At 44.9% G+C, this 17796-nt stretch overlaps 1 protein-coding gene across 1 annotated transcript in view; it reads right to left on the minus strand.

Annotated features, from left to right (window-relative positions):
- SQOR (sulfide quinone oxidoreductase) overlaps positions 1-17796 on the minus strand; it is a 186357-nt gene that overhangs the window by 93759 nt on the left and 74802 nt on the right. Inside the window, exon 3 of the mRNA XM_078684768.1 lies at positions 12948-13118. Within this exon, the coding sequence (XP_078540894.1) occupies positions 12948-13118 (171 nt within the window). The remainder of the gene's footprint in view (positions 1-12947; positions 13119-17796) is intronic.

Here is a 17796-nt window from a genome sequence, read left to right on the forward strand (position 1 = left end):
TCGGGCCTACCGCGTACCAGATCGGGTACGGGCCTGCATCCAAGAGGAGGTGGCCAAGATGCTCACACTCGGGATCATCGAGCCCTCAGACAGCCCCTGGGCCAGCCCAGTGGTACTGGTCCCCAAAGCGGCCGCCCCCGGCGCCACGCCGGAGCTCCGGTTCTGCGTCGACTACCGAGGCTTGAATGCGGTCACCAGAACAGACGCACACCCCATCCCCCGAGCAGATGAACTAGTCGACCGCATGGGAGCTGCCCGCTACCTCAGCATCTTCGACCTGACAGCGGGCTACTGGCAGATCGGTCTCACACCCCGGGCCCAAGAACGATCTGCATTCTCTACCCCGGATGGCCACTATCACTTCAAGGTCATGCCATTCGGCATGAAGAATGCCCCAGCAACCTTTCAGCGGCTAGTAAACCAGGTCCTGGCAGGACTCGAAGGATTCAGCGCCGCCTACCTGGACGATATCGCTGTGTACAGCCACCACTGGTCCGACCACCTCCACCACCTCCGAGAGGTGCTACAGGCCCTCCAACGAGCTGGCCTCATGATCAAGGCCAGCAAATGCCAAATTGGCCAGGGGTCCGTGACCTATCTCGGGCACCAGGTGGGAAGCGGTCTGGTGGCCCCTCTGCAACTCAAGATCGCGGCCATCCAGTCGTGGCAGTCCCCCATCACCCAGACCGAGGTCCGCGCCTTCTTGGGACTCACGGGCTACTACCGACGGTTCGTGAGGGACTATGGCAGCATCGTAGGGCCCCACACGGAACTCACCTCCAAAAACCAACCAAAGAAGGTCAACTGGACCCCAGACTGTCAAGCGGCCTTCGAGAAGCTGAAGGCCGCCATGTGCTCCGCCCCGGTGCTCCAGGCCCCCGACTATAGTCGGGAATTTATCGTCCAAACAGATGCCTCCGACCATGGCGTTGGGGCAGTCCTTTCCCAGCTGAACCCCGAAGGACTTGACCAGCCAGTGGCCTTCATCAGCAGACGGCTCCTGGCCCGAGAACGACGCTGGAGCACCATCGAGAGGGAGGCCTTCGCCGTGGTGTGGGCCCTCAAAAAGCTCCGGCCTTATCTCTTCGGCACCCACTTCCGGGTCCAGACCGATCATCGACCCCTGCAATGGCTCATGCAGATGCGGGGGGAAAACCCGAAACTACTACGTTGGTCCATCTCCCTGCAGGGGATGGACTTCACTGTGGAACATCGACCCGGCCAAGACCACGCCAACGCGGATGGCCTGTCCCGCTTTTTCCGCCTCGACGAGGAAAGTCCCCAAGAAGATGGGTGACTCTCCCCGCCTTCAGCTGGGGGGGACGCATGTTGGACAGGCCACATGAAGGGCTCGCTCCCTCCCCGCAGGACAGGGCCCGGGCCACCGTCAGCACCATTGCCCGGCCCAGCCGCCATCTTGGACACGGCACCACGCGGCCGCGCGGCCTCAGCCCGACCCCAACCCTGGGCCTGGCCAGGCCCCGACATCCCGGCACCACCCTCCACCCAGGAGGTGAACGGCCCACTTGGCAGGTCAATGGGAGTACGAAGTGTCGACGGCTCTCCCCCGCCAGGTGCCGAGCACCCCCAGCCTCCTCGGGCGCTGGCTCCACCCCCCTGCTGGGTGTCTGGACTCCCTCATCCCAGACCTCCCGACCTCCAAGAGCGAGGGTCCGGACATCAAAGGGCGCCAGACCTATAACTGAGGCAGCCCCAGGACAGGAAGGCAGTTGTATCCTGGAGTCAAGAGACACCGCGACAAACTCATCCTTGACGGACTGTTGGCGCTGCCACAGCCCTGCCTTGTGAACTATTGTCCTGCCTGCTGGCGCTGCCGCGGCCCTCTGCAACCTTCATCCTCGTGGGACCTGCTGGCGCTGCCGCGGCCCTCTGCAACCTGCATTCTCGTGGGACCTGCTGGCGCTGCCGCGGCCCGTTGTAACCTTCATCCTCGTGGGACCTGCTGGCGCTGCCGCGGCCCTCTGCAACCTGCATTCTCGTGGGACCTGCTGGCGCTGCCGCGGCCCGTTGTAACCTTCATCCTCGTGGGACCTGCTGGCGCTGCCGCGGCCCGTTGCAACCTGCATTCTCGTGGGACCTGCTGGCGCTGCCGCGGCCCGTTGTAACCTTCATCCTCGTTGGGACCTGCTGGCGCTGCCGCGGCCCGTGCCACCTACGACCTCTTCGGGACCTGCCGGCGCTGCCGCGGTCTGACCCATCCGAACACCGAGCTCGAGGATTGTGAGCTATCACCGTTACACACCCGTACCCGTGGGTACCAAGACTGTCCCGCTACCCCCTTCCCTTACTAGAGACTAGAATTGAGAGGATCATCGTGTCCTGATCGCCCTGTATCGTACCACTCTACTACCCGAAGTGCCTATAAAAGGTGTTACCATAAGCTTTGTGTGGTGTCCATCTGTGGGGGGGAAGTTACCTGTCTGTGCGATCACTGTGCTCGGCCGACCCTCCAGGTCCCCGTCTAACAATATGTGTTGGCAGAATCATGTTCACCATCATTATGTAGCTCTGAGATGTTCGACTATCTTGGTGGAAATGTCAGTGGCTATGGAGCAATCAACATGCTCAGGCAAAGTCTCTCTTGGTGACGTATCGATGTCCCGCTCCCTGGCGCATTCTATTAGACCATATTGATCTCTCGCCCAGGGAAGACTCCCTTGTCGATCCTCCTTGGTATCAAAGTCATGACCGAGAAATTAGATGTCATTGTTCAAGACCAGGAGACTCGGAATTAATACACTCAGATCAGAATATCAACACCTTGCCAATGCCAAAAACTATAAATGCGTGGATGGATAACTTGCATCAATCAGTACAAAAGCAAGAGAAGATGGTTTAAACTTTAACATGTAAAATGAGCTGGCTATCGGAATAAAATCAGTTATTAAGGTGCAATGTTTTTCTGTTGACTAATTGGGGTCTTGTGTAGGATCTACTGAGATAAGACAGGAAAGGAAGGAAACAGTCTTCGGACTACCGAATTCAAAAGGAAAGCAAAATGGACCTCAAGCCAAGCAGATAGATTTGTCATCAGAGAAAATTGGCAAACCAAGTTGCAGGAGCATCAATGAGGCATCCCATTGGCTAAAGGGATCCATTCTCTGCGAATAACATAATGCTATTTCTAATGAATGTGAGTACAGACCTAACATGGATTACTCTGTCCCAGAAAAACCTCAGAGAGGCGTCCGCAGTGTTAAGAGGGCAAAATCCTGTCTATTTCCAATTAGTCATAGCAGGGACCTATATAGTGTGGACGTAGGTGGCGGGGAGATAATGGTTCAGAAAAATCAAAAGGTACAGCTCGTAAAGTACAAATGCGAATTGAGCGATATGGGGTATGAATCGGTCAGCTCGTAAAGAGTTGCCAAGAGTAGGGTGGAGTAAATAACACTAAGAAACACGATCCCCTGGTGAACCATAAATTGAATAGGTGTAGCATGAATTTGTTGAACTGTGCTTACAAAACACAGGGCCACATGTATCAAGCCTTTTTCCCAATTGTAAAAGGGCAGATTCTCAGAAATGGGGAAAAGCCTTTTGGGATGGCCATCGCAAAATAGAAAATTGCAAAATTTGTGATCCTTTATTAAGCGAATGCAATTACGGAATTGCAAATTACGATTCTTTAAATGCAATTCTGGAAGCACCAGAAATTGGCTATTTGGCCTTAAGGAATTGCAAAATACCACCAACTTCAAGTTGGTGGTAATTTGCGATTTTCTTTAAAAAAAAAAGCACTTTTTTGATTTTTTAAAAAGTGCCATATGTCGCACATACATGCCCTTAGGGCATGTGTGTGCGCTAAATGTGCACACATGGATGGATATTTCAGGGGTGCAACAGGGTGTCTGTCCTTTTGGTACCCTTGCAACCTTGAAATTGCATTCTCAATTTGTGATTCTCTAATTGGTAATCGCAAATTGAGAATGTCTTCCCATTCATTCCTGTGGGCCTCCTAGCCCATAGGAATGAATAGGAAGGTATTCCTTATTTGAGAATCTCAATTTGCGATTCACAAATAAGGAATATGTAGGATTCGCAAAATTTTTAGCAAATCCTACATACATTGCATTTTGCGATTCTCTAATTACGATTCGCTAAAAATCGCAATTTGAGAATCACAAAACTCTTTTTTGATACATATGGCCTATATCATCTATTGCAATAAACAAACATATGAGATATAAAACAGACATGAAACACAAGTTAAAATTAAGGGACCCAGTTTTACATTTTTTGTTTTCTTTCTGTATTTATCTGACAGTTCAGCAATGTGTTTTCTGTCTGTATTTAGATTTAAAAGCAGAAAAATAAAGAAAATTGTGCTTCTTTTGGATAACTCTCCATGCTGCCCTTCATGAATATCAGGACAACAGCTGACCAGATAGAAAGCTCATGGGGAGTTAAAAACAGGATGTGATTCCTTAACCCCTTGCCTGCGCTGAACGTTCTGCGCTAGTGCGAAACGTTCTATTGCGCGAGCGGGGCCGAGACATTCAACGGACGTGCGCAACACTACCGAGGTAGTGCACGCGACGTCCGCTGAACGTCGGCAGCAGCGATGGGGTTAAATGCAGGCATTAGTTAACATGTATTTGTATATAATGCCATATTAACATGTGGGTGTAGTGTTTTGTTATATTTGCCTGCTTAAGATACTAAAATTGGACAGACATCAAAATATGAGTGCATGTTTATCAGTTAAATAAATGCAGAAAAATATATACCACTTTATGACTGTTTATTTGCAAAACACAAAATAAATATGGATAAATACCAACAAGATGGCCACAAAACAAATATGGATAAATACAGATGGAAATGTTATAAAAACATAAAGACCACAAAACCGGGAGTCATAGTTAAAATAAACAAAAGTCAATAGACCCAGTGGTAACAGGTTTAGCGAACATTGTAGTTTTAGTCAAATGTTGAGAGCCAATCAGCCCTGCCAAGGGTTCAGGGAAATATCAGTCAGCATGAGTCCATTTCTTACTTTCCCATTATTTTCTTGTGAGATATCATTGTCTCTCAGTTTATAGAGAGCATTTTGACCTCAAGCTGGAAGCAGCCAACCTTTCGCTACCTGCAAGTAAAGGTTTATCATCAAGAAGTTGCTGTTAGACAAGAACTTAGGGACCACTAGTAGTGCCCTGAGGATTTAGGTCATGTTATGGGAAACATTGCCATTGACTTTGATGGGGAGAATCGCGTTAGCCAAAATGGTGATACTACCTCATCTTAATTACTACTTTACAAATCTCTAACTACATTTTTGCCTAGGAAGTTAGTTCTTAAAAGAACTGAATGTGATACTGAGTGATGTTATATGGAGTGTGGGTAGGTGCAGGGTGGCTATAGCGAAGGGAACAAGGTGGGCCGAGAGTTCCGGAATTCAAACTTATTACTTAGGTGTCCAATTGGAATGGGCAACCAAGTGGCTCTCCAGACACCATCTGACTGAGGCAGGACTGATGATAGCCCAAAACCAGAAGTTACTGTACAACTTATTTGTTTCTCATGTCCCTGCACCATGGGATCTGCCTTGTGCGGGGGGCCCTGGAATGCCTTTGGGGGAAGGGGGTGGAGGACATGCAGGTAAAGGTGACTGAATCAAACAAGATATCAAATCTTATCATCCAGTGTTCCCAACAGTTTCACAACTAATCAAAGAGGAGATTTTACAACAAGAGATCTGGCACCGGTGGGAGGTGGCAGGGATCACAAAAATAGGAGACCTGTTAGAAAGGGAACTGCAGTTACTTTTGACAACAACAGAGGAAAAGGACACACTCCACAGGGACATTCATTAACATACGGAGTATTAATAATGGAAATGCACAAGCTCTGGGAAACAACCATAGTCCCCTGAACTGATACACTCATTATATATTAGGGGGGAGTGTGTGTGGGGGGGAGGGAGGGTAATCAGAAGGTTTTATAAAAAATACTTTTGGACAGTACAGGAATATCCAGGGTGACAAATGAGTGACCGATCTGGGAAAAGAATTCAAAGAAGAGATGTGGCGCCGCGGCTAGGGCGACTGACTCTGGAATCTGGGGATCACGGTTCAATCTCCAGCACCGGCGGCAGATTAGCCCAGCACCATGTGACTCTGGGCAATAGCTTGCTTAATCTTCCCGACAGCCAGCGCCTAGAGACCCTTGCGGGTGATTGTGCGCTTTACAAATGTGGATTTATTACTATTAAAGTCAGCAAATGGACTTGATGCCTGGCATACCCCCATGTGCCACGCATTGCCAGATTCAATATATCCATTTCAATCTCCTACACAGGACCTAGGGGACCCCTAGGAAGGTACATAAAATATACCCATCCGTTCTATATGCAGAAAAAAGGGGTGCTTTCGCCTTGGTCGTTATTCGACTGACTGCCTAGCCAATTGATCTTATCTCACAAAATGAAGGAACCCAACAAATGGCACAGCACCTACAAAGGAGAAGGTGAGTTTTTAGAGTTTGTGAACCAATCTACTACTGTCATGCATAAAGCGAATGTTTACCTGCAAGTAACTGCTGATAGCACAAGACCCTATGAACATCATTGGCTGGACTCAGGGGACTCTGGGTGCTTTATGAATTACATCTTAAAGGGGAACATGATAGTAACACTCAGCAAGCAGAAGCCTAAAGAAATAAGTGCACTGGTGGGACACATTGAACCTCTGAATTAGTGAAATGGACATCTAAACCCTAAGTTATGATCACGGAACCGAGCAATTTATAGATAATTAATAGTTTAATTAATAGTTGGACAATATTAACAGCTCAGATTTTGACATTCGTCTTCGGAATCTCATGGTTATTCTCCACAACACAGTGATAGATTGGAGTTTCCTGTCAACCATATTTTCCTTGACGTATTCGTAGGAGGATGTTACTTGAGAGCATTGAAGGACAAGAGGCAAAAACCTTGATGCATTTATCGCTTCATGCTTCTCTCCAGCAGTTGGCTGCAGTCCTGTTTGAAGAAACAGTAATGGAAAAAAATGCCTCCCATCAGCTTTTAGGGGTTTTTCTGACGTGTTTAGGGAGAACTTGGAGGATAAATTGCGTACGCATTGAGAATACGATTGTGCAACTGACTTAATTCCAGGAGCTTCTATTCTGCACTGAAGAATTAATCCTTTAACTTTAATGAGGATGGACTTTCCACAGAATACTTAAGAGAAACATCAAAAGGTTTTATTTGATATTCTGACTTGCCAGCCGGAGCCTCCAGATTGATGTAGCCTTATGGCTAGAGCAGTCGACCTCGAAGCTGGGGAACCGGGTACGAGTCTCGGCAACGGCACTCAACATCCTGTGATTCTGGGCAAATCACTTAATTTCCCTGTGCCTAACAAAAATGAATGTGTCCATCTGTAACGAAACTTGTGCGCATGTAAAGCGCTCTGATACCTGATATCCTCGGGTCTAGTTCGTGCTATATAAAACTCTAGAAAGAAAAAAAGGCATCTGGTGAATACAGACCACATATTAATAATGGGAAGCTCAACAAGATCACCATCTGAAACTGGTAACCTCTTGCCCTCATTTCACTTCTGTTAAATTACATTAAAACAGCCAAGGTCTTCATCAAATTAGACTTACAGGGAGCGTACAATGTTCTCCACATTCAAGGGGGGCTATCTGCTGATGGGTAGGCAGGCAGTGAGACTGAATCAGGCCACTTAACAGTACCGAGGTGTTTTTTAATGGACCATCCTTCTGAATCGAGCATGTGGATTTCTTTTACTTAGTTTGCCTGCAATAATTCCTTGCTATGTCTATGGGATCTTCACCTTTTTACTGTACCTTTGTGGTCCATCCCATATGCTACCTCATAGTATTGCCCTTTCTAAAGTTCCTTCTGCATCTGATGCATCACAGAACATTCAAACCATCAGACAATCAGTGTAAAATACAGAGTGGTAGCTTGAACAGCCTAAAATAAAAAAAATCAGCAAGTACCACAGGCAAGCATACGCTCAGTGCAAGACAGGGAATAGGGTTTGGATCCCTCCTAGGTTATTGCCATTACCAGGCACACACAACCGAAGAATCCGCCTAAATTTGTGGGTCCCTTCAAGATTTTAAAGTTGTCATCAAAATGACCTGATAAGTGGTGACTCTTGTGAGCGAAACACATATCTCATCAAAAATTGCAGGCACAGCTGCAGAAAGTCTTTCCACCATGGTAGATGGGTCACCTGAATATGATCTTGACCCTAATGTAAGACAGGGCCATCTACAATACCTCGTTGCCTTGAAGAGTTATGAAATGTGAGAATACTCATGAAAGCCTTCTTTCTCAGTACCTGTCCATCAGGTGGTTTGAGATTTCCAAGCTAACCATTCAAATAAACCAAGAATTTAAGCTACCTCTTGAGGGGATTCTTCTGGGGGTGGGAGTGAAGGTTAGGTAGCGGCCTGGCTGTTCTAACGGATTTGAGGCAGTGTCTGGCCAACATCATGGGAAGAGATTGCACAATCCTTGGTAGGAAACCACAGAGAGCCTGAGGGATGAGAGAGGGTAGACTACATACCTCAGATGCACTTGCACATAACTGGAGAAATGACTGTAATGTGGGCTGGAAGTGATGGAAAAGCAGAATTCAATGTAAGTTAAGCTTAAGAACTACATCACTAAACCCTTAGTGTATTCAATTCTGGGTTAGGCCAGTGATTTCGGGGCAATCTAGGCAGCTGTAGTATTTAGGCAGGTCAGACACCTGCTTTATCATGATCAACATGTTCAGAAGGATTGTACTACTGAATATCAACATCAACAATGTTGTGATACAAGAATATTGAGGTCAGAAAATCAACCAACAAAAGGTAAGTGCATATAGGGAAGTAAAGATTTACTATTCCTAACACTACATCTATGTACCTTGAAGATATAAGTGCAGTGTAAGTACATTGATGTGGAGTGCAGTGTAAGTAGATATATGTGGACTAAGGGATCAGTATTTCATTTTTGATACTCTGTCCTCGATATTGTATCCCATTGATATTGTGGTTTCGATATTTGGGGCACGCACTTCAGAAGGTTTTTATCTAGCTTCCTATAAAGGTGCCCACAACTATTGTTCAAGCCATTATAACCTCACGGCCAGACTACGGGAATGCACTAAATCTCGGCATCCCTGCTCACCTATTACACAGATTTCAGGTGATTCAAACACTGTGGCTAGTTTAATACTCAACCTTTCTGCTCCCACCCACATCTCCTTCCACCTTCAGAAATGTCACTGGCTCCCTATTCATAAACAGACCCTAGTCCAAACCTTGCATTTGCACACAAAGGAGTTCACAATTTAAGCCCACCCTAACTAAATAGGAAGGTCATTTTCTATTATCCGTCACATCCCTGCACTCTGAGAATTTCAACCTGGTTTCCATTCCTCATTTAGTTCCCTCTAGATTGGGAGGCCAGTCCTAATCTTCTCTGGCTCCAACTGGAACTTTCTTTCATTATTCTTGCACCAAATCTCTGGTCTCGTGCTCCTTAAGACAAACCTCAAGACTTGGCTCTTCAAATATTTCTGCTTTTTTAATCTATTTTGGTTCAGAAAGAGAACTCCTCTCGTTGAGTGTCAGCGCACCCATCTATGGGTAACGGTCAAGCTATATAAATCTAAATAATAATAACAACATTAATTAATATTATTTGTATATGCAGTTAGTACAATTAAGTCCACTGTTTTTTTAAAATAATGTCATTATCAGCTACACCAGCATTAAAAGTTTAAATCATGGTTTAAACACTGCGCAGATCATTCTAAAATTATTATAGCAAAAGAATCCTACCCCTTTTGTGATAAAATGCAAAACATTCTTTAAGATCTTTGTTTTTTAAATCATTGACTAGCATATTGACGTATGAATGATACAAAGGTACCAATTATGCCTTCGAGACTTACTTATACATTATGGGAACAAGGGACACAACGTCAAGGGAAGTGCCCCTTCTGATATTTGTAAAAGGTCTGTGCAAACATTGGAAGGTTTGGCTCAAGAGTGTGCAGGCACCCTGTCACTTACTTAATGAAACCTCTTAAAGAACAGAGTAGTAGATCTTGGTTAATGGACTGCTATGAAAAACATGGGGTGACAATAGGGGGTAACCAGAAGGGTAACAGAAGAATCAATTCTTGTGCCACTGCTTTCCAAAGTAAGGAGGACCTGGCCTGGCAGTTTGGGTTGGACTGTTCCTTTTGGGCGCAATGTCAAGACTGATTTGCATATGGCTGGGTCCAAACTGGAACGGCATGGTGAGCAAAAAAACAACGGATTTAAGCCCAGATCTCTGTATTGGGTTGAATCTATGACATTGTTCAGCATTCTGCCCCTTCAATTGTTCTTTTTGCATTTGTCACCCAGACTGGGACGGGTATACCCAGACGTGCTCTCCATGCCACTGGAGTCAAGCTATCCTGGTGTATTAGGGGTGAAACCCCGAAACCGGTCCTAGGATGCTTGTTTCCAGTCCAGGAAGAACCTGGCCTAACAATTCGGGCTGGAGTGTTCCTATTGGGCGCAATGTCAAGACTGATTTGCATATGGCTGGGTCCAAACTGGAACGGCATGGTGAGCAAAAAAACAACGGATTTAAGCCCAGATCGCTGTACTGGGGTGAATGTATGACATTTTTCTGCATTCTGTCCATCAATTGTTCTTTTTGCATTTGTCACCCAGAGTGGGACGGGTATGCCCAGACGTGGGTCCCATGCTCTCCATGCCACTGGAGTCAAGCTATCCTGGCTGATCAATCAATCAATCAATCAAATAAATCATAGCATTTGTATAGCGCACTACTCACCCGGAAGGGTCTCAAGGCGCTTGGGGGAAGGGGGCAGCTACTGCTCGAACAGCCAGGTCTTGAGTTGTCTCCTGAAGGCGAGATGGTCCTGGGTCAGCCGAAGGTGGATGTGGAGGGAGTACCATGTCTTGGCCGCCAGGTAGGAGAAGGATCTTGCTCCGGCGGTGGCTCTTCGGATGCGTGGTACGGCGGCGAGGGCGAGGCTAGTGTATCCTAGCTGGCGGGTCGGCGTGTAGAAGGTCAGGCGGTCGTTGAGGTACTTGGGGCCCAGGTCGTGGAGAGACTTGTGTGCGTGGGTGAGGAGCCTGAACGTGATCCTCTTGTTGACGGGGAGCTGATGAGGGGTGAAACCCTGAAACTGGTCCTAGGATGCTGGTTTCCAGTCCAGGGAGGACCTGGCCTGGAAGTTTGAGCTGGACTGTTCCCATTGGGCGCAGGGTCAAAACAGATTTGCATATGGCTGGGTCCAAACTAGAATGGTATGATGATAAAAAAAAAATGGATTTAGGCCCAGATCTCTGTACTGGGGTGAATGTATGACATTGTTCTGCATTCTGTCCATCAATTGTTCTTGTTTCAATGCACTCCAAAGTATGTATATGTGACATTGTACAAGAGTCCCTACCTCAGGATGAGCAATGAAAGAGCTGCAATACAAAGGATTTCCTAGAGGTAGTGGGCAAACACAAGGAACATTTTAAAAAATCAGTGAGTGGTCCAAGAGGAGAAAATTGTGAGGAACAGTACAGCAGCTTGGAGGTCACCAAACCTGAGAGGGAATTTGGGGCTATCAATTGTGTGACCTCAAAACTAGTAAATAGTTTAACAAGAAGACAATGAAAGCCAGCGAAGCATGTGCATGCTAAGAGAGTGGTACAAGGAGCAGAAAAAGAGTTTCATACCCAGTTCCGAAAAACAATGCAAATATGCTCAGTACAAAAGGTGTGCATTTTTAGTGATATGTAGAAACAGGGGATGATTTATGAGAACAGAGCCAAAAAGGAAATTCATGCAAAACATCAGAAAGTAATTTCCTCAGAGGGGGTACAAAATTCCTGTAGTAACCTACAAATATGAGTAGTGGGGAGAAATCTACTAAATACATTTTGAAAGGTATAGGGTGAAACTGCAATATTAAAGGTCTGTTTTGTGAGGGAAAGTGGACCAGATTCATTAGAAGTCATCATCTACTCACACAATCTATTTTCCTATGGATTACCAAGGAGCACTGTGGTTCCACAAATCCCCGTTATCAAATGAATGCCTAGAAAGATCATCATGGAAATGGTCGGAAACTGCACTGACGATCTTCCTAAAGTCCCCCAATAGCGGCATAGTGGGGGGCGTTCAAGAAATGGGGTGCGGCCGAGGAAGATGCCATTAGACATAAGGAAGCGCGCAGCATGTGGCAAAATCCCATACCCATGGAGTGGTTGATGCTCCTTCATAGCTTCACAAAGGCGCAAGACACTCCCATGGACACCCCACGGGTCACTCAGACACAGCGCCAGGCCCGGGTATGGCCCGTACCCCACAAACATCGTCTGTACGAGTCCGTCCCCCCTACTGCCCCAAGCGACATACTACACTCGTCCTGATGGGGGAACACCCCCGGGAGTTACTGGCCCGCGACATTCGATGCCCATACTCCTTGCCCCATTTCCCTGAGTTTCGCCTCCCCAGTTCGGTTGTATAAACGGATTTGGTGTCCTTTCCAACACCACATGGAGATAGAGAGGGTGCTTTAGCAACACTCGAGCACCAGACATCTCAATATGTCACCTAGTATCCCCGAATAGGCATGCATCTCAGCGCACCATGTGCGTCATGACAGATTGGGCCTCGATGGACTGGAATTCATCCGTCATGTCAATGTGGATAATGAATGTCATGCAAAGATTAAAGTTTTTTTCTGATTGATGTATACCCTGTACAAAAACCAATAAAAAAAGGTTTATAAAAAAAATCATGGAAATGGTGTGTGCAATAAAATTAGAATTTTCCCCAAATACTCTTACATTTACGTTACAAAATATCAATGTAAACAATGCAATACCACCAACATGTCTAAATATCACACATGTAAAAGGATTACCTCCCGGTCATCATCTATCCGGATGCAGTTGTTTTCTGGATCAAATCCTTGCACCTTAGACTTAATCCATTTCACTCCAGAAGGGATCACGCTTGCTGTTGGGCGACCAGATGTTGCTAATCGTTTGGCTCCAGCTCCAACAAGGGTCCAAATTGGTTGGTAATAGTGCATCTGAAAGTGAATAGGACATCCTTTGATTCAAAATTCTAATTTGAAATTGGTTCAATAAATGCAAAAGTTATAAATACAGTTTTGAAAACCCTAAGGCCACATTATAAATGAAGAAAACTAGGCAAATATACACTTCTGTGTTTACTCCAATAATGTAGGGCACACACTATCATCCAGTCAAGCTGGAACGCTTAACAGATTGGACGTTGCAGAGCCATAAAAAGGTCAGCATGTCCCACTCCACTGACATCACACCTGCAACACAACCCATTAGATCGGACTGCGGAAAGCTATTTATTTGGGCCAATTGGAACTGGAGCGGAGCTTGGAAAGGAGGCTTGTCCTAGTAATGGAAGGGTACCTGTGGACGAGAAGTATTGATGCCACTACCAGTGAGTCAGTGTTGGTTATTCATATGGCCATCTCCCCAGCATTGCTCGGAAATAGATAACGAAGCACAAAAAGCTGGAAAGAGGTGACATAACTGCCCGACACCTCAGAATCTGCCAAATAATTTACCAAAGGCTCATCTGGCCAAGATAACTGCCTAGAACCAAATTATATCCAAACAGTAATGCTCACACAATGAAAGCGGACTTAACAGGCACCAGAAACATGCACCATGCTACTGAAAATCAAAGGAAGTGAATTGGAGTAATGGACACAGGGTCTTCATAATGCTTCCATAACAAGAACATCAGCCACTTTCTTAACTATTGCGATTGGGTGTAGTCCTGCCTAGTAGTTCCGTTTGGAAATGGTAAAGTGAGAGATGGAACTCTTCCTGCATTTCTCAAGGAAGATGAACAGTACTGCCTTTGTCCATGCATAGAAGATCAGGGGCCTTATTTTCATTAACCCATCAGAGGCTTTGAGAGCATGTGTATGGCTGTTAATATATTTCCTAATCACTTTTCAGATTAATGGTGGGGGAGAAGAGTGGATGTTGTAGCTTTAGCTAACCCATTTATGAGGGTAACATCCACAAGAGGCCCTGGCTCTAACCAGTTCTAGACATACCTCAATGTTTTTTAAGTTGCATCTTGTACACAGGAGGATGAATTTGACTCCGATCACAAATGCTTTTGTTACACTCAGTGACGACTTGCTCACAGCAACAGTCTCCAATGACACGGACCAAAAAGGGATGTGATACTAGGAATCCCTAGTAACCAGAAACCCATAGCAAGTTCTGAGTCAAGGTCAGCGTTTTAATCTAGAGGATTCGAACCAATGGTGGAAACTAGCTGAGAATGATACAGTCAAGGATGGGTCTCAATCCTCTTGCATTTGTCAGGGCACTAAACTATCCAGAATAAAATCTCAGGCTTTGGGGCAGTTTTAGGGTGGTTCCAACGCCTGCTGTCTTCAGGGGGCTATGGACCTCTAGCAAGATCTCTGGAAAAATGCACATTCTCAGAAAAAGATGTAGCAGGAATTGTGGTATGGCGTTTTAGGATCCGAGCAAAATTTCCCGATTCATGCCCTTATATAGGTACAATTCACATTGCCCTAATATAGGCATAGAAATCATAACCATATTTAGAAATAGCCCATGCAGTCCAAATACAGGCATGGCTACTTCCACCCGTACCAAAACGTCACAACGATTCCTTGGAAAATCAGCTTAAGCAGTCAGGGACCTCCCCTTGCTTGAGTATTGATTTTTCCAAGGACTCATGGAGTTTACAAAGAACTACTATTCCCTTGGGCTTCTTTACTGACGTTATTATGCCCGACTTTATGTCAAACTAAGCACCTTCAAGGTATAAATATGCCTTCACTTGCTCTAGCAAGAGACGGTGGTTAAGAGCAGCTCGACTATCTACTTGCCCGACACAGCTCGCTACAGCAAGTGCCGAAGGATGCCGACCCTCCAGCTGACGCACTGATCGAGAATCTGTCCTTTCTCTCGCTGAGACTCCAGCTTCAGAGATACCAGACCTCCTTCATTCTAAACTAAGGTATGGAGCTGATTACACCCTAAGAGAAATCTTGGATATATTCTTGGCAAAGAAAACCAAACCTATGCTACACAAACACTTACTCCCTCCCGCGTCCTAGACTGAGGTTAGGTACATTGGGGTAGGCGTATTTTAGATCACACTAGTTGAGTATTTTTGTCTATGTATTTATGTATGTACTCATATATGGCTTAGAAACCATACAATGCTTTTACAGTATTATTTTATAATTCTATTCTCGCTGTACGCGTTATACTTTGCAGCCTGCATTACGATTGTAGCAGTTCACTTTACTTGCATGAGAAAGAAGACTGTTCAATAAATCCTTTTATTGAAAACGCCCGTCTCTCTATTTCTCTGCACCCCTGTTGAAAAGAAGCATGCACGATTGACTGAGTAAAATATTTATCATTGTTTCCACGACTCTGAAGATACGTTTATTCTTGGGGAAACAAAGTTGTCATGTTTATGCGGTTGTCAGAAACTAATCCCTTCTTGTGTATTCGAGAAAGTTTCTAGTGACCTCTGAGCTAGCTGGCACTCACTATTAAGTTTAGTATATTCGATAGAGACCTAGTCAACCTCAGTCCTACGTCTAAACTACAGGATATACTATTCCAATGCACAGAGCCTATTGGGAATATAGGAACGACACTACAGAATCAGTTAAGTGAAACAGTCATTAACCAATTATATATCTGTACAGAAAATAAATGAAAACATTAGATGTCTTATGGAGCGTCACTCAGCTAATAAATACTATCTCTTTCTAAAACAACCTGAATCACCTCTTGAACCATTAATTTAAATCAATTGCAGTTTAAGTCTGTACCCTTAAAATATGTTCTTTGTGTTACTTTTCTATATCTGTTCTGTTTTTATTCCTAAACAAATTTATTAAGAAAATTACCTTTTTATGAAACCGGATTTGATTGCCAAAGGGTTTGCTTGGACTGGTACTTAGTTTTGATACGCCCAATACTGCATCAGTGTGACAGCGTCACTACAGTGTAAAACAAGCATTGGCATAGCCAATAGGTCTCGCCTTTGGGACTATAAGTTTTTAGCCATGCAGCACATTATCCACAATCACATCATGCCCACCCACTACAACACCACATAGCACACTGTGACCAGTAGAACCAATCTTATAGGGAGAAAAGTGAACAGACAAGGCCTACTCTTGTTGATTACAAATAACAGAACTGAAAGAAGCACATCATCAGACATGGGTAACTTAAAAAGTAAGCAGTCTTCAGAAAGAAAAAAAACTGTATAAAAGTGTCAACAACCACAGACGCTATTTGCCCTGTTGGTGCTAGGGTGGTACAGTGAGGGGAAAAGATACTCAAAGGGTGGTTAAATAGCAACTGTAGTGTCATTAGATGAAGGTTCTCAGGCTAATCCAGGCTGTCATCTCCCTACAGACGGTAATGTGGCATATTTAAATGCTTTAAAGTTTTCTCATTTTACTGTTATAGCCATCATCCGACTTCCGATGATGTTCAGCCTATGGGACATTCTAAGTTTACATTACAAGTTTTTGTTTTTTAATATCTACCTCGATGGTTTTACATTGCATTGAAAATGCGCACATTTTTGGTAACCCGTGTCAAAGTCACCAGGGCATGGGGGTATTTATCATTGAATGTTTCAAAAACATTCATCCAATAAGTGTTAATCAATTCAGTAGCCTGTATGTACTTATCTGAAAAATTTGAAAAAAAAATCGTTTAAGGAGCCTTATATTTTTTCATCATACTTTTTGCCTGATTTTTATCTTTTGGTGGCTTGACTTGAGCTTCACAAGACCCTGTCTGTACTCACTCTAAGGTTAACGTGCCACCCCACCCAGTGTCATCTTGAGAATTTTGAAGGCCTCAAGCAAGTCATACTTTTGGGGCCTGCTTGTAAAAGCTTTTAATTTTATTGCCAATTTCCTGCTAATTCAAGCCCACATGATGCCACGAACACTAAATGTTATGTTAAACTTTGTTGAAATGTCTTGCCGGAACCCCAAAAATACTTAAGATGACAGTGTAGAGAGACAATCAGAAGTAAATGTAGGCCAAAAAACATAATCAAATAGAGTAGACGGGTGCAAAATAGAAAGTTAACTTTCCTTGGGGGAGGAGGCGGGGACTCGGTAATTTCCCACTTTGTCCACGCCTTCAAACATTGAAACCCCTTTCTTTTCCTCTGGGCTCTTTTATTTTTTCAATACTCTGATAGACAAACTCGTAGCAACTTTGGATGTCTAAAAACCAAGGCATCAGCATAACTCGGGTCCACCTCCATCCGCGACTGTTTTTAATTAACACAACAATGGACTTCACTAAAACAGTCATGCAACTCTAGTCATTTCGGAAGTATCTGCTGCAAAAAGGTCCTCTCTTTATCACAACAATGTATTGTTGATGCCTCAGTTGAAATCCGTACTCTGTCTGAGACCATAAATCTCCAAGATATATTTGTGGGTTAGTGCTCACATGTACTAGTGAAATATGTTCACCTCTAGACTGTATCCCCGAAACTTGGCGTAGCATACTTATCGCTCGTGGACACTTAAAAAGGCTAACAAGAGTGCCCTGCTGAAATAATGGTAACGTGAGTTAGTAGCGCTTTGAAGCTTTGCCAATTTACAAGTAAAGCGACATGAGCCTACACTTGGAGCAGAACATAAATATGCATAAAGGGATGGAGAGAGCGGCGGG

This window comes from Lissotriton helveticus, chromosome 3_2, assembly GCF_964261635.1.
Source record: "Lissotriton helveticus chromosome 3_2, aLisHel1.1, whole genome shotgun sequence".
In the NCBI taxonomy this organism is placed as follows: Eukaryota; Metazoa; Chordata; class Amphibia; order Caudata; family Salamandridae; genus Lissotriton; species Lissotriton helveticus.